Here is a 24,277-nt window from a genome sequence, read left to right as displayed (position 1 = left end):
GTTGATGTGCTATTGTTTTTAATTGTTTTTATTTTATTTGTATATTTAACCTATTCTTGACTCTGTGGTTCTTGCACTTGTTTTGGGAACAGGATTTCATTATTTTTATCTACATTTCTGCCTGAGAAATGACACCCTGATATAGTTCTGTGATCTGTGAAACAGTTCTGTTAATCACTGAGGCATTGTGTGTTTGTGTGTTCTTTTTCTTTAGAATTTTCTAATAAACTTGACGTGTTTTATGATTAATAGTGATGTTCTGCTTGTACTATTTTGGACACACTGTCCTCAGGCTCCAGCTTTATGTTGTATGTTGATCGTATTAAAACAAAGAAAACAATCTGAAGTTGTTGTTTTTAAGTTATATATACCATGATTTTTCCGGTCCGGCCCACTTGGGAATAGATTTTCCTCCATTTTACACCCCTGCCCTAGACTCATTCCAATTTGCATACCGCCCCAACAGATCCACAGATGATGCAATCTCTATTGCACTCCACACTGCCCTTTCCCACCTGGACAAAAGGAACACCTATGTGAGAATGCTGTTCATTGACTACAGCTCAGTGTTCAACACCATATTGCCCACAAAGCTCATCACTAAGCTAAGTTCCCTGGTACTAAACACCTCCCTCTGCAACTGGATCCTGGACTTCCTGACGGGCCGCCCCCAGGTGGTAAGGGTAGGTAACAACACATCTGCCACGCTGATCCTCAACACGGGGGCCCCTCAGGGGTGCGTGCTCTGTCCCCTCCTGTACTCCATGTTCACCCATGACTGCGTGGCCAAGCATGACTCCAAAACCATCATTAAGTTTGGTGATGACACAACAGTGGTAGGCCTGATCACCGACAACGATGAGACAACCTATAGGGAGGAGGTCAGAGACCTGGCAGTGTGGAGCCAGGACAACAACCTCTCCCTCAATGTGAGCAAGACAAAGGAGTTGATCGTGAACTACAGGAAAAGGAGGGCCGAACAGGCCCCCATTCACATCGACAGGGCTGTAGTGGAGCGGGTCAAGAGTTTCAAGTTCCTTGGTGTCCACATCACCAACAAACTATCATGGTCCAAACACACAAAGACAGTCATGAAGAGGGCACCACAACACATTTTCCCCCCTAGGAGACTGAAAAGATTTGGCATGGGTCCCCAGATCCTCAGAAAGTTCTACAGCTACACCATCGAGAGCATCCTGACCGGTTGCATCACCGCCTGGTATGGCAACTCCTCGGCATCCGACTGTAAGGAGCTACAGAGGGTAGTGCGTACGGCCCAGTACATCACTGGGGCCAAGCTTCCTGCCATCCAGGACCTATATACTAGGCAGTGTCAGAGGAAGGCCCAAAAAAGTGTCAAAGACTCCAGTCACCCAAGTCATAGACTGTTCTCTCTGCTACCGCATGGCAAGCAGTACCGGAGTGCCAAGTCTAGGTCCAAAAGGCTTCTCAACAGCTTCTACCCCCAAGCCATAAGACTCCTGAACAATTAATCAAATGGCCACCCAGACTATTTACATTGACCCCCCCCCCCTTTGTTTTTACCCCTACCTACATGTACAAATTACCTCGACTAACCTGTACCCTCGCACATTGACTCGGTACCCCCTGTATATAGCCTCGTTATTGTTATTTTATTGTGTTACTTGTTATTTTATTTTTTACTTTATTTTATTTAGTAAATATTTTCTTAATTCTATTTCTTGAACTGCATTGTTGGTTAAGGGCATAGGGTAAGCATTTCACTGTATTTGGCGCATGTGACAAAACATTTGTTTTCATTTGATTTGTGAAGACTTGAAATAGACACGATGGCGGCGCACATAATGTTGGATTACTTTATGGAGTAAAAAAAGTATTTATTTAATAACGGAGCATTTTCTAAATTCAAAACGGATTCCCTGCGACTGGGAGGAGTGTTATCATGATCAAACTGCCGTTCAGTTCCTCATGAGTCATCTGCTTGAAATCCAGAATAATGTCTAATCCCTCGAGAAGGATACAGTTCACAGGATACAGTTAGGGTTAGGGTTAGGGTTAGGGTTAGGGTTAGAATAATGTCTAATCCCTCGAGAAGGATACTGTTCACAGGATACAGTTCTGTTACAATGACACACGCAGGCAAAGGAATTATGTTTCTGTATCTAGAATCCACTCCAGGAAGAAGCCCAGGCACCACACGGTATTGTCTGTAAAACAAAAAACAAACTAAATTATACTCTATTGTACAGTTTGAACAATAGTTGAACCGTGCCAGCATAACATCAACATTAGGGTAGACTAGTTGAACATGCATACATGTGCACAGGAAAAGAGATTACTTTTACAACAATATCTAGCCTAATAGATAGAAATATGACATAACCCTCAACCTTTGCACAGTGACTAGACCGTACAAATGAGCTTACAGCCATGTCTATCAGGCATGCTTGGCAAATCGTTTTTATAGTAAAACCAGCTTCAGTTTTAGAGATTTACAACAATACAGTGTTGTATTATTGTTTTTCCTCACTGTTTGCTAGTAAACTTAGCTAGCTAGCTAGCTGGATATGCAATACTTGTTATTTACATTTGTTTGGAATCTTATCTTGCGTGATCCCTATAATTTTGTTGAAATGCATCCAAGGTCATAATCATAACCAATGTCAACCCTCGTAAATTATGTTACATAGCTAGCTGGTAAAATTATTTACAGTTTCTTGATGTTACACACGTTTGCTAACAAGTTACAAATGTGAGGTGTGGCGCATAACAAGTTAGCAGGCACCAGGCTAACTAGCTCCAGCCATGTGCTAACGTTTGCTGGTAAACCTTTAGGTGGCTGGTTGTAACTTTGTAACTTGGTGTTTAGTAGCTAGCCATATCTACGACTAAAAAGAGAAGAGGTTTTAGATACAAAAGATCTCTGATTGTAAAACCTCTTCTATATTTAGTCATAGATATGGATACCGGTAGTTGTTTAGCTAGCTAGCTACCTAGCTAGCTAGCTAAGTTAGCAAACAGAAACATAATTCGATTTCCCCCCACTGTAACACAGTAGCTAGTATGTTCAACCTCTCCCTGACTGTTCAATACACAATATGGGTTTCAGTAGATCAACTAAATTTAGCTAGCTAGCTAGGTGGCCTGCAGGAAACAAACTTACTTAGCTAGGCACCGTATTTGTCATCTGCCCTCTTGGTGCTGACATCGCCTGTAGCTGACCTTCTAATGTTAGCTAAATCCAACTCTTTGTATTGAATCCTTTTAGCTATATTCCAGTTGAAACATGTATGGTTGAATGTCACCATGTAGCTAATAGATGCCCAAAGGATTGTTGTTAGTGTCCACCTCCTTTAAAAAAAAGCCCCCTTTGGGGGAGGGACGGGGCCAGAGCACGGAGCACTGCCGAACACAAGTTGTAGTCTTTCAGAGACCGGAAAAAATGTGTTCTTCTTGTATATTTAGCAATGGATCTGCCGATAGAAACATTGCTGAAAGACATCCAATGGCTCTATCGAACAAGGACAACCATATCTACACCCACAAAAATGTATTGTGCAATCAATATAACATAGAGCCATCGCGAAATGCCACAAAGCAGGAGTACATTTATTTTTAGATCTCGCACCCCCATCAATACACCGGAAGCCGTCATAGGGTGTATCATTCAGAGCGCAAAGCCCTGACCTTCCTTCCTCCTGGGCAATTATGTCACGGATTCAGCCGAGGCTGCTCCTCCTCCTTGCTCGGGCAGGCTTCGGCGATCGTCGTCCCCGGAGTACTAGCTGCTACCGATCTATGTTTCGGTGTTTGTCTTGTTTGGTCTTTATTGTTTACACCTGTGTCTCATTATGTGGCATTGTATTCCCTTTAAAACCCCCTGTCTCTCATTGTTTGTTGTGTGTGATTGTTTTCCGTGAGGTCGGCAGTTGCTGTTGTATGCGAATATTGTTCCTCCCTGTTAGGAGTTTTTTTTGTTTTGTATGTTCATTACTGTGCAAGTAAAGTACGTCTGCCAGTAGCTCGGTGTCCTGCGCTTGACTTTGTTCACCGCATACACGTCACCTTGACAGAATCACACACCATACACGTCACCTTGACAGAATCACACACCATACACGTCACCTTGACAGAATCACACACCATACACGTCACCTTGACAGAATCACACACCATACACGTCACCTTGACAGAATCACACACCATACACGTCACCTTGACAGAATCACACACCATACACGTCACCTTGACAGAATCACACACCATACACGTCACCTTGACAGAATCACACACCATACACGTCACCTTGACAGAATCACACACCATACACATCACCTTGACAGAATCACACACCATACACGTCACCTTGACAGAATCACACACCATACACGTCACCTTGACAGAATCACACACCATACACGTCACCTTGACAGAATCACACACCATACACGTCACCTTGACAGAATCACACACCATACACGTCACCTTGACAGAATCACACACCATACACGTCACCTTGACAGAATCACACACCATACACGTCACCTTGACAGAATCACACACCATACACGTCACCTTGACAGAATCACACACCATACACGTCACCTTGACAGAATCACACACCATACACGTCACCTTGACAGAATCACACACCATACACGTCACCTTGACAGAATCACACACCATACACGTCACCTTGACAGAATCACACACCATACACGTCACCTTGACAGAATCACACACCATACACGTCACCTTGACAGAATCACACACCATACACGTCACCTTGACAGAATCACACACCATACACGTCACCTTGACAGAATCACACACCATACACGTCACCTTGACAGAATCACACACCATACACGTCACCTTGACAGAATCACACACCATACACGTCACCTTGACAGAATCACACACCATACACGTCACCTTGACAGAATCACACACCATACACGTCACCTTGACAGAATCACACACCATACACGTCACCTTGACAGAATCACACACCATACACGTCACCTTGACAGAATCACACACCATACACGTCACCTTGACAGAATCACACACCATACACGTCACCTTGACAGAATCACACACCATACACGTCACCTTGACAGAATCACACACCATACACGTCACCTTGACAGAATCACACACCATACACGTCACCTTGACAGAATCACACACCATACACGTCACCTTGACAGAATCACACACCATACACGTCACCTTGACAGAATCACACACCATACACGTCACCTTGACAGAATCACACACCATACACGTCACCTTGACAGAATCACACACCATACACGTCACCTTGACAGAATCACACACCATACACGTCACCTTGACAGAATCACACACCATACACGTCACCTTGACAGAATCACACACCATACACGTCACCTTGACAGAATCACACACCATACACGTCACCTTGACAGAATCACACACCATACACGTCACCTTGACAGAATCACACACCATACACGTCACCTTGACAGAATCACACACCATACACGTCACCTTGACAGAATCACACACCATACACGTCACCTTGACAGAATCACACACCATACACGTCACCTTGACAGAATCACACACCATACACGTCACCTTGACAGAATCACACACCATACACGTCACCTTGACAGAATCACACACCATACACGTCACCTTGACAGAATCACACACCATACACGTCACCTTGACAGAATCACACACCATACACGTCACCTTGACAGAATCACACACCATACACGTCACCTTGACAGAATCACACACCATACACGTCACCTTGACAGAATCACACACCATACACGTCACCTTGACAGAATCACACACCATACACGTCACCTTGACAGAATCACACACCATACACGTCACCTTGACAGAATCACACACCATACACGTCACCTTGACAGAATCACACACCATACACGTCACCTTGACAGAATCACACACCATACACGTCACCTTGACAGAATCACACACCATACACGTCACCTTGACAGAATCACACACCATACACGTCACCTTGACAGAATCACACACCATACACGTCACCTTGACAGAATCACACACCATACACGTCACCTTGACAGAATCACACACCATACACGTCACCTTGACAGAATCACACACCATACACGTCACCTTGACAGAATCACACACCATACACGTCACCTTGACAGAATCACACACCATACACGTCACCTTGACAGAATCACACACCATACACGTCACCTTGACAGAATCACACACCATACACGTCACCTTGACAGAATCACACACCATACACGTCACCTTGACAGAATCACACACCATACACGTCACCTTGACAGAATCACACACCATACACGTCACCTTGACAGAATCACACACCATACACGTCACCTTGACAGAATCACACACCATACACGTCACCTTGACAGAATCACACACCATACACGTCACCTTGACAGAATCACACACCATACACGTCACCTTGACAGAATCACACACCATACACGTCACCTTGACAGAATCACACACCATACACGTCACCTTGACAGAATCACACACCATACACGTCACCTTGACAGAATCACACACCATACACGTCACCTTGACAGAATCACACACCATACACGTCACCTTGACAGAATCACACACCATACACGTCACCTTGACAGAATCACACACCATACACGTCACCTTGACAGAATCACACACCATACACGTCACCTTGACAGAATCACACACCATACACGTCACCTTGACAGAATCACACACCATACACGTCACCTTGACAGAATCACACACCATACACGTCACCTTGACAGAATCACACACCATACACGTCACCTTGACAGAATCACACACCATACACGTCACCTTGACAGAATCACACACCATACACGTCACCTTGACAGAATCACACACCATACCACGTCACCTTGACAGAATCACACACCATACACGTCACCTTGACAGAGTCACACACCATACACGTCACCTTGACAGAATCACACACCATACACGTCACCTTGACAGAATCACACACCATACACGTCACCTTGACAGAATCACACACCATACACGTCACCTTGACAGAATCACACACCATACACGTCACCTTGACAGAATCACACACCATACACGTCACCTTGACAGAATCACACACCATACACGTCACCTTGACAGAATCACACACCATACACGTCACCTTGACAGAATCACACACCACACATGGAGTCAGCAGGAACGGCGGTGCATACACGTCACCTTGACAGAATCACACACCATACACGTCACCTTGACAGAATCACACACCACACATGGAGTCAGCAGGAACGGCGGTGCATACACGTCACCTTGACAGAATCACACACCATACACGTCACCTTGACAGAATCACACACCATACACGTCACCTTGACAGAATCACACACCATACACGTCACCTTGACAGAATCACACACCATACCCGTCACCTTGACAGAATCACACACCATACACGTCACCTTGACAGAATCACACACCATACACGTCACCTTGACAGAATCACACACCATACACGTCACCTTGACAGAATCACACACCATACACGTCACCTTGACAGAATCACACACCATACACGTCACCTTGACAGAATCACACACCATACACGTCACCTTGACAGAATCACACACCATACACGTCACCTTGACAGAATCACACACCATACACGTCACCTTGACAGAATCACACACCATACACGTCACCTTGACAGAATCACACACCATACACGTCACCTTGACAGAATCACACACCATACACGTCACCTTGACAGAATCACACACCATACACGTCACCTTGACAGAATCACACACCATACACGTCACCTTGACAGAATCACACACCATACACGTCACCTTGACAGAATCACACACCATACACGTCACCTTGACAGAATCACACACCATACACGTCACCTTGACAGAATCACACACCATACACGTCACCTTGACAGAATCACACACCATACACGTCACCTTGACAAATTATCTGTGAAACACATCTCACTGACCTAGAAATGCCTCAGACACCCAGATTCCCCCAGGGTGAAATCACCCTTTCACCAGAAAGATTCCCCCAGGGTGACATCACCCTTTCACCAGAAAGATTCCCCCAGGGTGACATCACCCTTTCACCAGAAAGATTCCCCCAGGGTGACATCACCCTTTCACCAGAAAGATTCCCCCAGGGTGACATCACCCTTTCACCAGAAAGATTCCCCCAGGGTGACATCACCCTTTCACCAGAAAGATTCCCCCAGGGTGACATCACCCTTTCACCAGAAAGATTCCCCCAGGGTGACATCACCCTTTCACCAGAAAGATTCCCCCATGGTGACATCACCCTTTCACCAGAAAGATTCCCCCAGGGTGAAATCACCCTTTCACCAGAAAGATTCCCCCAGGGTGAAATCACCCTTTCACCAGAAAGATTCCCCCAGGGTGACATCACCCTTTCACCAGAAAGATTCCCCCAGGGTGAAATCACCCTTTCACCAGAAAGATTCCCCCAGGGTGACATCACCCTTTCACCAGAAAGATTCCCCCAGGGTGAAATCACCCTTTCACCAGAAAGATTCCCCCAGGGTGACATCACCCTTTCACCAGAAAGATTCCCCCAGGGTGAAATCACCCTTTCACCAGAAAGATTCCCCCAGGGTGAAATCACCCTTTCACCAGAAAGATTCCCCCAGGGTGAAATCACCCTTTCACCAGAAAGATTCTGGGGATGAGCATGCGAATCTTCAATATGTATCCATTGTTCCGCTTTTAGTGCATTTAACTATATGTTGCAAGTAAAAGCCTTCGGAGCGAGTTAATACACTTCTAAGTGTGGAAGGTTAAAAACACGCTTAGACTTAGGAAGATGTAAAACTTTCCTTTTTATTCAGTGAGTTTTATTTGCCCATATAAAGTCTATTATGACCGTGTAATTGGTATTACCGTGAATAAATATACAAACTTTGGGAGCCATGCCATTCTGAAGAGGTTTATTCTACCTGCAAGATTTATGGGAAGATTGTTCCATTTAATTAGATCTGCTTTCAGATTGTTGAGTAATGGTTTAACGTTATCTTTATATATTTGTTGTTTGTTGTCACTTATTAAGCAAGTATTTATTATATTTTTTGTGGTCCAGTTAAAGGATTGATGTAGATCATGAGTTATTATTATTTTTAACTATATTGGCATTATTTCGTTTTTTTCCACGTTCATTTTATAACCTGAGATTTTAGAGTATTCTGAAAATATTTTTAGCAAGAGGGGCATTGACTTTTCAATATTGGTCAGGTATATCAGGAGATCATCTGCAAATAAGTTTAGTTTATATTTATGTTCACCAATACTGATACATGTTACGTTTGGGTCCTGTCTAATTCTTTCTGCAGGCGGTTCAATTGCTAGTGCAAACAGGAGGGGGGAGAGGGGACATCTCTGTCTTGTGCCCCTTTTTTTAAGATAATGTATTATTTGTGTATATTGTAGCTTTAGGACATTTATATAATATTGTTTATTAAATGTATTTTTTCAGCTGGAAAGTTGAAAGCTTCCAAAGTTTTGAATAGAAAAGGACATTCAAGACGGTCTATTGTCTTTTCGGCATCAATAGCCAGTATTGATGAATCTATATCTTGTTTTTTTGTGTATTGTATTAAACTGAACATTTTTCTTGTATTTGTTTGTAGGTGCCTATTTTCTATAAACCCTGTTTGATTGATACTGTATTTATCAAGTATAGTAAGGCTTTTGCTATTCTATTGCATATGAGCTTTGGGTCTGCAATCAGCAGGGGACTCTCCAGATTTTCCTGGTTTTAATTTAATCAAAATAACTGTTTGATACATGGACTCTGAAACCTTATACAATCTAATTACAATGTTGCAGAACGTTGCAGTGCCAGCTGGTACGATACCACAACCTTGTAGAACGTTGTAAAATGTTTCAAAAACAGCCATTTGAAAACGTTTTGTGAAAATTTTTAATTCAAACACTCAAAACGTTGAGACAATTGTTGTCACAACGTTTGATCTATCGCATGGGGTATTCCACTCTTACCCTACGAGGTCCAGAGCCAGCTGGTTTTCTGTTCTACCTAATAATTAATTCCACCCACCTGGTGTCCCAGGTCTAAATCAGTCACTGATTAGAGGGGTACAATGAAAAAACGCAGTGGAACTGGCTTAGAGGACCAGAGTTGAGTTTGAGGGTTCTATCGTAACCAATATGCAACCTTGTACAACCTAATACAATGTTGTAGAAAGTAACAAAAAAGTTTTGTGCCAGCTGGGTCTACAGCTGCTAGCTGCCAAGGGCACACAGAGAGCATTGTGTGTAACGCTCAAAAGGGTCCGTGAGGAAACACAGACTTTTGAATCTTTTGGGTGAAAAATGGAGACGCGATTAAATGCTTCAAAATAATTAACAGTTAACTGTAATTAACGCCCTAATTATAAGATGTTTGTTCCTCCTCCTCTCCAGGTGTGCATGGCTGTCTAAGTTCCAGGACAACAGCCAGTGGATCCAGATTGACCTGCAGGATGTGGGCGTGGTTTCAGGTATCCTGACCCAGGGTCGCTGTGATGCTGATGAGTGGCTGACCAAGTACAGTGTCCAGTACCGCACCGACCAGAACCTCAACTGGATCTATTACAAGGACCAGACTGGCAACAACAGGGTCAGTATACAGTAGGACCAACAACAGGGTCAATATACAGTAGGACCAACAACAGGGTCAGTATACAGTAGGACCAGACTGGCAACAACAGGGTCAGTATGCAGTAGGAACAGACTGGCAACAACAGGGTCAGTATGCAGTAGGAACAACAACAGGGTCAGTATACAGTAGAACCAGACTGGCAACAACAGGGTTATTATACTGTAGGACCAACAACAGGGTCAATATACAGTAGGACCAACAACAGGGTCAATATACAGTAGGACCAACAACAGGGTCAATATACAGTAGGATCAATAACAGGCATCAGTATACAGTAGGACCAGACTGGCAACAACAGGGTCAGTATGCAGTAGGACCAGACTGGCAACAACAGGGTCAGTATGCAGTAGGACCAACAACAGGGTCAATATAGAGTAGGATCAATAACAGGCATCAGTATACAGTAGGACCAGACTGGCAACAACAGGGTCAGTATGCAGTAGGACCAGACTGGCAACAACAGGGTCAGTATGCAGTAGGACAAACAACAGGGTCAGTATAGAGTAGGACCAGACTGGCAACAACTGGGTCAGTATGCAGTAGGACAAACAACAGGGTCAGTATACAGTAGGACCAACAACAGGGTCAATATACAGTAGGATCAACAACAGGGTCAGTATGCAGTAGGACCAACAACAGGGTCAATATACAGTAGAACCAACAACATGGTCAATATACAGTAGGATCAATAACAGGGGTCAGTATACAGTAGGACCAGACTGGCAACAACAGGGGTCAGTATGCAGTAGAATCAACAACAGGGTAGGTATACAGTAGGATCAATAACAGGCATCAGTATACAGTAGGACCAGACTGGCAACAACAGGGTCAGTATACAGTAGGACCAACAACATGGTCAATATACAGTAGGATCAACAACAGGGTCGGAATACAGTAGGACCAACAACAGGGTCAGTATACAGTAGGACCAGACTGGCAACAACAGGGTCGGTATACAGTAGGACCAACAACAGGGTCAGTATACAGTAGGACCAACAACAGGGTCAGTATACAGTAGGATCAAAAACAGGGTCAATATACAGTAGAACCAACAACATGGTCAATATACAGTAGGATCAACAACAGGGTCGGAATACAGTAGGACCAACAACAGGGTCAGTATACAGTAGGACCAACAACAGGGTCAGTATACAGTAGGACCAACAACAGGGTCAATATACAGTAGGACCAACAACAGGGTCAATATACAGTAGAACCAACAACATGGTCAATATACAGTAGGATCAAAAACAGGGGTCAGTATACAGTAGGACCAGACTGGCAACAACAGGGTCAGTATGCAATAGGACCAACAACAGGGTCAATATACAGTAGGATCAATAACAGGCATCAGTATACAGTAGGACCAGACTGGCAACAACAGGGGTCAGTATACAGTAGAACCAACAACAGGGTCAATATACAGTAGGATCAATAACAGGCATCAGTATACAGTAGGACCAGACTGGCAACAACAGGGTCAGTATGTAGTAGGACCAGACTGGCAACAACAGGGTCAGTATGCAGTAGGACCAACAACAGGGTCAGTATAGAGTAGGACCAGACTGGCAACAACAGGGTCAGTATACAGTAGGACCAGACTGGCAACAACAGGGTCAGTATGCAGTAGGACCAACAACAGGGTCAGTATGCAGTAGGACCAACAACAGGGTCAATATACAGTAGGACCAACAACAGGGTCAATATACAGTAGAACCAACAACATGGTCAATATACAGTAGGATCAACAACAGGGTCAGTATGCAGTAGGACCAACAACAGGGTCAGTATGCAGTAGGACCAACAACAGGGTCAATATACAGTAGAACCAACAACATGGTCAATATACAGTAGGATCAATAACAGGGGTCAGTATACAGTAGGACCAGACTGGCAACAACAGGGGTCAGTATGCAGTAGAATCAACAACAGGGTAGGTATACAGTAAGATCAATAACAGGCATCAGTATACAGTAGGACCAGACTGGCAACAACAGGGTCAGTATACAGTAGGACCAGACTGGCAACAACAGGGTCAGTATACAGTAGGACCAACAACAGGGTCAATATACAGTAGAACCAACAACAGGGTCAATATACAGTAGAACCAACAACAGGGTCAGTATACAGTAGGACCAGACTGGCAACAACAGGGTCAGTATGCAGTAAGACCAGACTGGCAACAACAGGGTCAGTATGCAATAGGACAAACAACAGGGTCAGTATACAGTAGGACCAGACTGGCAACAACAGGGGTCAGTATGCAGTAGAATCAACAACAGGGTCAATATACAGTAGGATCAATAACAGGGTTCAGTATACAGTAGGATCAATAGCAGGGTCGGTATACAGTAGGACCAACAACAGGGTCGGTATACAGTAGGATCAATAACAGGCATCAGTATACAGGAGGACCAGACTGGCAACAACAGGGTCAGTATACAGTAGGACCAGACTGGCAACAACAGGGTTATTATACAGTAGGACCAACAACAGGGTCAGTATACAGTAGGACCAACAACAGGGTCGGTATACAGTAGGACCAACAACAGGGTCAGTATACAGTAGGACCAGACTGGCAACAACAGGGGTCAGTATGCAGTAGGACCAACAACAGGGTCAGTATACAGTAGGACCAACAACAGGGTCAGTATACAGTAGGACCAACAACAGGCATCAGTATACAGTAGGACCAACAACAGGGTCGGTATACAGTAGGACCAACAACAGGGTCGGTATACAGTAGGACCAACAACAGGGTCAGTATACAGTAGGATAAACAACAGGGTCAGTATACAGTAGGACCAACAACAGGGTCAGTATACAGTAGGACCAACAACAGGGTCAGTATACAGTAGGACCAACAACAGGGTCAATATACAGTAGGATCAAAAACAGGGGTCAGTATACAGTAGGACCAACAACAGGGTCAGTATACAGTAGGACCAACAACAGGGTCAGTATACAGTAGGACCAACAACAGGGTCAGTATACAGTAGGACCAACAACAGGGTCAATATACAGTAGGACCAACAACAGGGTCAGTATACAGTAGGATCAACAACAGGGTCAGTATACAGTAGGATCAACAACAGGGTCAGTATACAGTAGGACCAACAACAGGGTCAGTATACAGTAGGATCAACAACAGGGTCAGTATACAGTAGGACCAACAACAGGGTCAGTATACAGTAGGACCAACAACAGGGTCAGTATACAGTAGGACCAACAACAGGGTCAATATACAGTAGGATCAAAAACAGGGGTCAGTATACAGTAGGACCAACAACAGGGTCAGTATACAGTAGGACCAACAACAGGGTCAGTATACAGTAGGACCAACAACAGGGTCAGTATACAGTAGGACCAACAACAGGGTCAGTATACAGTAGGACCAACAACAGGGTCAATATACAGTAGGATCAATAACAGGGTCAATATACAGTAGGATCAATAACAGGGTTCAGTATACAGTAGGATCAATAACAGGGTCGGTATACAGTAGGACCAACAACAGGGTTGGTATACAGTAGGACCAGACTGGCAACAACAGGGTCAGTATACAGTAGGACCAACAACAGGGTCAGTATACAGTAGGACCAACAACAGGGTCAGTATACAGTAGGACCAACAACAGGGTCAATATACAGTAGGATCAACAACAGGGTCAGTATACAGTAGGACCAACAACAGGGTCAGTATACAGTAGGACCAACAACAGGGTCAGTATACAGTAGGACCAACAACAGGGTCAATATACAGTAGGATCAAAAACAGGGGTCAGTATACAGTAGGACCAACAACAGGGTCAGTATACAGTAGGACCAACAACAGGGTCAATATACAGTAGGACCAGACTGGCAACAACAGGGTCAGTATACATGAGGACCAACAACAGGGTCAGTATACAGTAGGACCAACAACAGGGTCAATATACAGTAGGACCAACAACAGGGTCAATATACAGTAGAACCAACAACATGGTCAATATACAGTAGGATCAAAAACAGGGGTCAGTATACAGTAGGACCAGACTGGCAACAACAGGGTCAGTATGCAATAGGACCAACAACAGGGTCAATATACAGTAGGATCAATAACAGGGTCAATATACAGTAGGATCAATAACAGGGTTCAGTATACAGTAGGATCAATAACAGGGTCGGTATACAGTAGGACCAACAACAGGGTTGGTATACAGTAGGACCAGACTGGCAACAACAGGGTCAGCATACAGTAGGACCAGACTGGCAACAACAGGGTCAGTATGCAATAGGACCAACAACAGGGTCAATATACAGTAGGATCAATAACAGGCATCAGTATACAGTAGGACCAGACTGGCAACAACAGGGTCAGTATACAGTAGGACCAGACTGGCAACAACAGGGTCAGTATACAGTAGGATCAACAACAGGGTCAATATACAGTAGGATCAACAACAGGGTCAATATACAGTAGGATCAACAACAGGGTCAGTATACAGTAGGATCAACAACAGGGTCAGTGTACAGTAGGACAAGACTGGCAACAACAGGGTTATTATATACAGTAGGACAAACAACAGGGGTCAGTATGCAGTAGAATCAACAACAGGGTCAATATACAGTAGGATCAATAACAGGGTTCAGTATACAGTAGGATCAATAACAGGGTCGGTATACAGTAGGACCAACAACAGGGTCGGTATACAGTAGGATCAATAACAGGCATCAGTATACAGTAGGACCAGACTGGCAACAACAGGGTCAGTATACAGTAGGACCAGACTGGCAACAACAGGGGTCAGTATACAGTAGGACCAACAACAGGGTCAATATACAGTAGGATCAATAACAGGCATCAGTATACAGTAGGACCAGACTGGCAACAACAGGGTCAGTATACAGTAGGACCAGACTGGCAACAACAGGGGTCAGTATACAGTAGGACCAACAACAGGGTCAATATACAGTAGGATCAATAACAGGCATCAGTATACAGTAGGACCAGACTGGCAACAACAGGGTCAGTATACAGTAGGACCAGACTGGCAACAACAGGGGTCAGTATGCAGTAGGACCAACAACAGGGTCAATATACAGTAGAACCAACAACAGGGTCAATATACAGTAGGATCAATAACAGGGGTCAGTATACAGTAGGACCAGACTGGCAACAACAGGGTCAGTATACAGTAGGACCAGACTGGCAACAACAGGGTCAGTATACAGTAGGACCAACAACAGGGTCAATATACAGTAGAACCAACAACAGGGTCAATATACAGTAGGATCAATAACAGGGGTCAGTATGCAGTAGGACCAGACTGGCAACAACAGGGGTCAGTATGCAGTAGGACCAACAACAGGGTCAATATACAGTAGGACCAACAACAGGGTCAATATACAGTAGAACCAACAACATGGTCAATATACAGTAGGATCAAAAACAGGGGTCAGTATACAGTAGGACCAGACTGGCAACAACAGGGTCAGTATGCAATAGGACCAACAACAGGGTCAATATACAGTAGGATCAATAACAGGCATCAGTATACAGTAGGACCAGACTGGCAACAACAGGGGTCAGTATACAGTAGAACCAACAACAGGGTCAATATACAGTAGAACCAACAACAGGGTCAGTATACAGTAGGATCAACAACAGGGTCAGTGTACAGTAGGACAAGACTGGCAACAACAGGGTTATTATATACAGTAGGACAAACAACAGGGTCAGTATTGAGTAGGACCAACAACAGGGTCAGTATACAGTAGGACCAGACTGGCAACAACAGGGTCAGTATACAGTAGAACCAACAACAGGGTCAGTATGCAGTAGGACCAACAACAGGGTCAGTATACAGTAGGACCAACAACAGGGTCAGTATACAGTAGAACCAACAACAGGGTCCGTATGCAGTAGGACCAACAACATGGTCAGTATACAGTAGGACCAACAACAGGGTTATTATACAGTAGGACCAACAACAGGGTCAGTATGCAGTAGGACCAACAACAGGGTCAGAATGCAGTAGAACCAACAACAGGGTCAGTATACAGTAGGATCAATAACAGGGTCAGTATACAGTAGGACCAACAACAGGGTCAATATACAGTAGGACCAACAACAGGGTCAATATACAGTAGGATCAACAACAGGGTCAGAATGCAGTAGGACCAACAACAGGGTCAGTATGCAGTAGGATCAACAACAGGGTCAGTATACAGTAGGATCAATAACAGGGTCAGTATACAGTAGGACCAACAACAGGGTCAATATACAGTAGGACCAACAACAGGGTCAGAATGCAGTAGGACCAACAACAAGGTCAGTATGCAGTAGGATCAACAACAGGGTCAGTATACAGTAGGACCAACAACAGGGTCAGTATGCAGTAGGACCAACAACAGGGTCAATATACAGTAGGACCAACAACAGGGGTCAGTATACAGTAGGACCAACAACAGGGTCAGTATACAGTAGGACCAACAACAGGGGTCAGTATACAGTAGGACCAGACTGGCAACAACAGGGTCAGTATGCAATAGGACCAACAACAGGGTCAATATACAGTAGGATCAATAACAGGCATCAGTATACAGTAGGACCAGACTGGCAACAACAGGGGTCAGTATACAGTAGGACCAGACTGGCAACAACAGGGGTCAGTATACAGTAGAACCAACAACAGGGTCCGTATGCAGTAGGACCAACAACATGGTCAGTATACAGTAGGACCAACAACAGGGTTATTATACAGTAGGACCAACAACAGGGTCAGTATGCAGTAGGACCAACAACAGGGTCAGAATGCAGTAGAACCAACAACAGGGTCAGTATACAGTAGGACCAGACTGGCAACAACAGGGTCAGTATACAGGAGGACCAACAACAGGGTCAGAATGCAGTAGAACCAACAACAGGGTCAGAATGCAGTAGGACCAACAACAGGGTCAGTATACATGAGGACCAACAACAGGGTCAGTATGCAGTAGGACCAACAACAGGGTCAGTATGCAGTAGGACCAACAATAGGGTCAGTATGCAGTAGGACCAACAACAGGGTCAGTATGCAGTAGGACCAACAACAGGGGTCAGTATGCAGTAGGACCAACAACAGGGTCAGTATGCAGTAGGACCAACAACAGGGTCAGTATGCAGTAGGACCAACAACAGGGTCAGTATGCAGTAGGACCAACAACAGGGTCAGTATGCAGTAGGACCAACAACAGGGTCAGTATGCAGTAGGATCAACAACAGGGTCAGTATACAGGCTGGGAATTCTGGATTAATGGTAATGCTACTGAATCACAAGGGAATCATTGTCAGTTCCTCTCAGGATCTATGTTGGCACTCTATAGGGTCTATGGGATTGGTTAAAGTAGTGCACTACATAGGGAATAGGGTCTATGGGCTTGGTTAAAGTAGTGCACTACATAGGGAATAGGGTCTATGGGCTTGGTTAAAGTAGTGCACTACATAGGGAATAGGGTCTATGGGCTTGGTTAAAGTAGTGCACTACATAGAGAATAGGGTCTATGGGCTTGGTTAAAGTAGTGCACTATATAGGGAATAGGGTGCCATTTGGGGACTATAGTCTATAGGCTGTTAGTCAGCTGATTGGTTGATGTCAGATGGGCATGTTATCGACTGGCCAATGTCGTGTCTCTGTTCCCGCAGGTGTTCTATGGGAACTCGGACCGCTCGTCGTCCGTTCAGAACCTGCTGCGTCCTCCTATTGTGGCCCGCTATGTTAGGCTCCTCCCTCTGGGCTGGCACACCCGCATCGCCCTGCGGATGGAGCTGCTGATGTGCATGAACAAGTGTCCCTAAAACCCGTGACCCTAACCCCTAACCCCTAACCCCTCACCCCTCACCCCTAACCTCTAACCCCTAACCCCTAACCCCTAACCCCTGACCTCTAACCCCTAACCTCTAACCCCCTAACCCCTAACCCCTCACCCCTAACCCCTAACCCCTAACCCCTAACCCCTGACCTCTAACCCCTAACCCCTAACCCCTCACCCCTAACCCCTAACCCTCACCTCTAACCCCTAACCCCTAACCCCTAACCCCTGACCTCTAACCCCTAACCCCTAACCCCTCACCTCTAACCCCTAACCCCTAACCCCTGACCTTTACCCCCTAACCCCTAACCTCCTGACCTCTAACCCCTAACCCCCTAACCCCTCACCTCTAACCCCTAACCCCTAACCCCTAACCCCTGACCTCTAACCCCTAACCCCTAACCCCTCACCTCTAACCCCTAACCCCTAACCCCTGACCTTTAACCCCTAACCCCTAACCCCTGACCTCTAACCTCTAACCCCTAACCCCTAACCCCTCACCCCTCACCCCTGACCTCTAACCCCTAACCCCTAACCTCTAACCCCCTAACCTCTAACCCCCTAACCCCCTAACCCCTGACCTCTAACCCCTAACCCCTAACCCTCTAACCCCCTAACCTCTAACCCCTAACCCCTCACCCCTAACCTCTAACCCCTAACCCCTAACCCCTAACCCCTCACCCCTCACCCCTAACCTCTAACCCCTCACCCTCACCCCTAACCTCTAACCTCTAACCCCCTAACCTCCTAACCCCTCTAACCTCTAACCCCCTAACCCCTCACCCTAACCTCAACCTCAACCCCCTAACCCTCACCCTAACCCCTAACCCTAACCCCTCACTCCTAACCCCTAACCCCTAACCCCTAACCTCAACCCCTAACCCCCTAACCCCTCACCTCTAACCCCTAACCTCTAACCCCTAACCCCTAACCCCTAACCTCTAACCCCTCACCCTAACCTCTAACCCCTAACCCCTAACCCCTAACCTCTAACCCCCCTAACCCCAACCCCTAACCTCTAACCCCTAACCCCTAACCCCTAACCTCTAACCCCCTAACCCCTAACCTCAACCCCTAACCTCTAACCTCTAACCCTAACCTCTAACCCCTAACCCCCTCACCCCTAACCCCCTAACCCCTAACCTCTAACCCCTAACCCCCTAACCCCTCACCCCCTAACCTCTAACCCCCTCACCCCTCACCCCTAACCCCTAACCTCTAACCCCTAACCCTCACCCCCTAACCCCCTAACCCTCAACCCCAACCCCTAACCCTAACCCCTCACCCCTCACCCCTAACCCCCTAACCCCTCACCTCTAACCCCTAACCCTCTAACCTCCTAACCTCTAACCCCTAACCCCTAACCCCTCACCTCTAACCCCTAACCCCTAACCACTAACTCTGTCTATCCTACTGGGCACAGATGTCAGTTCAACGTCTTGTTTTGATTTACATTTGGTTAATTTGTCAACTAACGTAAATTCAACGTGAAATCAAGAAAGAAATTCACCATGTCATTGGATTTAGGCTAAAAGTTGGGTGAAAAAGAAAAGCCCATACATTGATTACTTTTTGCAAATCCAATTAGTGTTCCACATTTATTCATCGTCATCAAATGGATTTTTTGCCCAGTGAGGTCCGTGTCCACCCTGCCCTGCCAACTGAACTCCCAGACGCTTGCTAAAGGGGGACATTGTTTAAGCATTTCATTGTACACTTGGCTGTGTGACGTGCATATGACAAATAAACTTTGATTTGCCACTGGTCCGGTAGCCCTGTCAAGTACCCAGTTAGTAGCAATAGAATGATGTCCTGATCTCTTCGATGTTCCTCCTCTGGGGGCTGTGGCTGTCAGTGTGTTTTATTGGCAGAGACCATAGTGTGTTTATCTGTTTTAACTATAGTAAATACTACAGTATTTAATTTGCATATACCCTGCCCATTCCCCTCCCCATATCCCAATTTGTGCCACCCATAAAACTACATGCCAAGTACACTACATGACCAAAAATATGTGGACACCTGCTTGTCAAACATCTCATTTCAAAATCATGGGCATTAATATGGAGTTGGTCCCCCCTTTGCTGCTATAACAGCCTCCATTCATCTGGGAAGGCTTTCCACTAGATGTTGGAACATTGCTGCGGGGACTTGCTTCCATTCAGCCACAAGACCATTAGTGAGGTCGGGCACTGATGTTGGGCCCAACACAAGTTGCATTCTTTCAGAGAGAGGAGAAAATGTGTCTGCTTGTATATTTAGCAATCAATCTGCCAATAGGAACATCGCTGAAAGACTCTATGGAACAAGGACAACCAGATCTACCCCCACAAAAACGTATAGTGCAATCAATATAACATAGAGCCATCGTGAAATGCCCCCCCATCAATACACCGGAAACCATCATAGGGTGTATCATTCAGCGCGCGAAGCCCTGACCTTCCTTCCTCCTTGGCAATTATGTATGAAACACATCTCACTGTTGTAGAAATGCCTCAGACATGATGAAAACAAGCCCAGATTCCCCCAGGGTGAAATTCCCCTTTAACTATGAAGTTGTTCATATTCTTAGCTTTATCCTTTGAAAATAGACACGTGGAAAGATTCTGGGGCTGAGCATGCGAATCTTTAATATGCACCCATTGTTCCGCTTTAGTGCATTTAACTATTTGTCACAAGTAAAAGCCTTCGGAGGCGAGTTAATACACTTCCAAGTGCGGAAGGTTAAAAACACGCTCAGACTTAGGAAGATGTAAAACTTTCCTTTTTATTCGATGAGTTTTATTTGCCCATATAAAGTCTATTATGACCGAGTATACTTTGTTGGTGTAATTGGTATTACCGTGAATAAATATAAAAACTTTGGGAGCCATGCCATTCTGAAGAGGTTTATTGTTGAGTAATGGTATAACGTTATCTTTATATATTTGTTGTTTGTTGTCACTTATTAAGCATCCTAAGTATTTATTATATTTTTTTGTGGTCCAGTTAAAGGATTGATGTAGATCATGAGTTATTATTTTTAAAAATTATATTGCCATTATTTCGTTTTTTTCCACGTTCATTTTATAACCTGAGATTTTAGAGTATTCTGAAAATATTTTTAGCAAGAGGGGCATTGACTTTTCAATATTGGTCAGGTATATCAGGAGATCATCTGCAAATAAGTTTAGTTTATATTTATGTTCACCAATACTGATACATGTTTCTGTCACAGTTCCCTCAGCCAGAACCCAAAAGCAGACCAGGACAAGGAGAGTTGAACGAAAGTGAGGGTTTATTCGGATACAAACAAAAGGTGCAGAATATTCCAGGGACAGAGCGGGCGGCGTGGATGAGTAGTTGGGGGTGCAGTGCAAGGTCCAGTGATGGCTCGGCAGCCGCCGACCATCAGGCAGAGGTGGGGTGAAGGTTCCGGACGTGTGACTGCAGGTGAAACAAAAACGGAGGTAAGGACACAAAACTCAACAAAGTACAAAACAACAAAAACTCACGCTAGATACTCTAACTGATACGCAGATACACCTACTGTTCATGGCTAACGATCCGGCAGGAACTGGATGTTGGGCCAGAGCCTAAGAAAGGTGCTGATTAGGCCCAGGTGTGCAGATTGCTAATGGGAAGCAGGTGCGGAAACCAGAGCGCTCCCCGGAGCGTTCCCGAACCCTCGGGAAACTGGAGATTACGACCAGGACCCGACTCAGACAGCCGGGATCGTTACAGTTACGTTTGGGTCCTGTCTAATTCTTTCTGCAGGCAGTTCAATTGCTAGTGCAAACAGGAGGGGGAGAGGGGACATCCCTGTCTTGTGCCCCTTTTTTAAAGCAATTTGATCAGATAATGTATTATTTGTGAATATTTTTGCTTTAGGACATTTATGTAATATCTTTTATTACATGTATTATTTCAGCTGGATGTGGCTGAAATAGACAAATCCACTCATTTGAAGGGGTGTCCACATACTTTTGTATATATAGTGTATATACCATATATTGTGTACCATACAGGTTATAGAATAGAGCAGAAGCTCTGAACTAGCCGGTCAGACCCCAGTCCTACCTACCTATCTACCTACCTACCTACCTACAGGTTATGGAAAATGTGCTCTTTTAGTATTTCCAGCAGGTTTCCTGAAGGAGATATCCTCCACTTCTATGTCAAAGATAATCAAACAAAAACACTATAGTAAATACTACAGTATACTACAGTCCGCAAAAACAATACATTAATTACTATAGTATATACTACAGTTTCTTTTACTACAGTATTTATACTATAGTTAACTGTAAATACTACACTATACCACAGTACATACATACGTATACTAAAGTCCGCAAAAACACTACATTGAATACTACAATATTTATAGCATAGTATTTTTTCATGTGAGTGAGAACAAGGAGTAAGCCTGGTCCTGATTCTCCACTGAGCTTTTTAGTCCAGGACTAGATGTAATCTGTGTCCGGGAAACTGGCCCCTAATGATCTAATACCCACAGTCAGATGAGATGTGGACATGTTGTTGGATGTCCTGTAAACTAAAGTACTGTACCGTCTGTGGGTCTGTCCATCTGTGTCTATCTGTTTGAATGTGACTTGTATTGTGATGTGTAACAGTAATGTGTTGCTGTATTTCAGTGGAGTCTTCGATGTCCTGTTCTGTTGAATCGCATTAGATTGTATATTCAGGGTTAGGATTAGGGCCAATACACCCCTCAATAAAGTGACAGCATTGAAAACAAAGGAAACTAGTTGTATACATTATTTCAGATGGTACACAGATACTGTATCCTTATTGACGTACAGTGCATTTGGAAAGTATTCAGACCCCCCTTCACATTTTGTTACGTTACAGCCTTATTCTAAAATTGATTTTCTTTTAATCCCTCATCAATCTACACACAATACCACATAATTACAAAGAAAAAACAGGTTTTTAGAAATGTTGTGAAATATTACATTTACATAAGTATTCAGACCCTTTACTCAGTACTTTGCTGAAGCACCTTTGGCAGCGATTACAGCCTTGAGTCTTCTTGGGTATGACTCTACAAGCTTGGCACACCTGTATTGGGGAGTTTCTCCCATTCTTCTCTGCAGATCCTCTCAAGCTCTGTCAGGTTGGATGGGGAGCGTTGCTGCAAAGCTATTTTCAGGTCTCTCCAGAGATGTTCGATCGGATTCAAGTCAGGGCTCTAGATAGGCCACTCAAGGACATTCTGAGACTTGTCCTGAAGCCACTCCTGTGTTGTCTTGGCTGTGTGCTTAGGGTCATTGTCCTGTTGGAAGGTGAACCTTCGCCCCAGTCTGAGGTCCTGAGCGCTCTGGAGCAGGTTTTCATCAAGGAGCTCTCTGTACTTTGCTCCGTTCATTTTTCCCTCAAGCCTGACTAGTCTCCCAGTCCCTGCCGCTGAAAAACATCCCCACAGCATGATGCTGCCACCACCATGCTTCACCGTAGGGATGGTGCCAGGTTTCCCCCAGACGTGAAGCTTGGCATTCAGGCCAAAGAGTTCAATCTTGGTTTCATCAGACCAGAGAATCTTGTTCCTCATGGTCTGAGTGTCACAGTTCCCTCAGCCAGAACCCAAAAGCAGACCAGGACAAGGAGAGTTGAACGAAAGTGAGGGTTTATTCGGATACAAACAAAAGGTGCAGAATATTCCAGGGACAGAGCGGGCGGCGTGGATGAGTAGTTGG

General features: G+C 44.8%; 1 protein-coding gene across 1 annotated transcript in view; it reads left to right on the top strand.

Moving 5' to 3' along the window:
- The window catches only part of LOC121534207 (retinoschisin-like), a 74,161-nt gene extending 55,563 nt beyond the window's left edge, over positions 1-18,598 (top strand). Inside the window, exons 5-6 of the mRNA XM_041840770.1 lie at positions 10,509-10,704; positions 18,412-18,598. Of these exons, the coding sequence (XP_041696704.1) occupies positions 10,509-10,704; positions 18,412-18,564 (349 nt within the window). The 3' untranslated portion in view covers positions 18,565-18,598. The remainder of the gene's footprint in view (positions 1-10,508; positions 10,705-18,411) is intronic.
- The last annotated feature ends 5,679 nt before the right edge of the window (positions 18,599-24,277 follow it).

Source organism: Coregonus clupeaformis, unplaced genomic scaffold (genome assembly GCF_020615455.1).
Source record: "Coregonus clupeaformis isolate EN_2021a unplaced genomic scaffold, ASM2061545v1 scaf0092, whole genome shotgun sequence".
NCBI lineage: Eukaryota > Metazoa > Chordata > Actinopteri > Salmoniformes > Salmonidae > Coregonus > Coregonus clupeaformis.
Note: the sequence above shows the minus strand (reverse complement) of the source record. Positions and strands in the feature narration are given on the sequence as shown.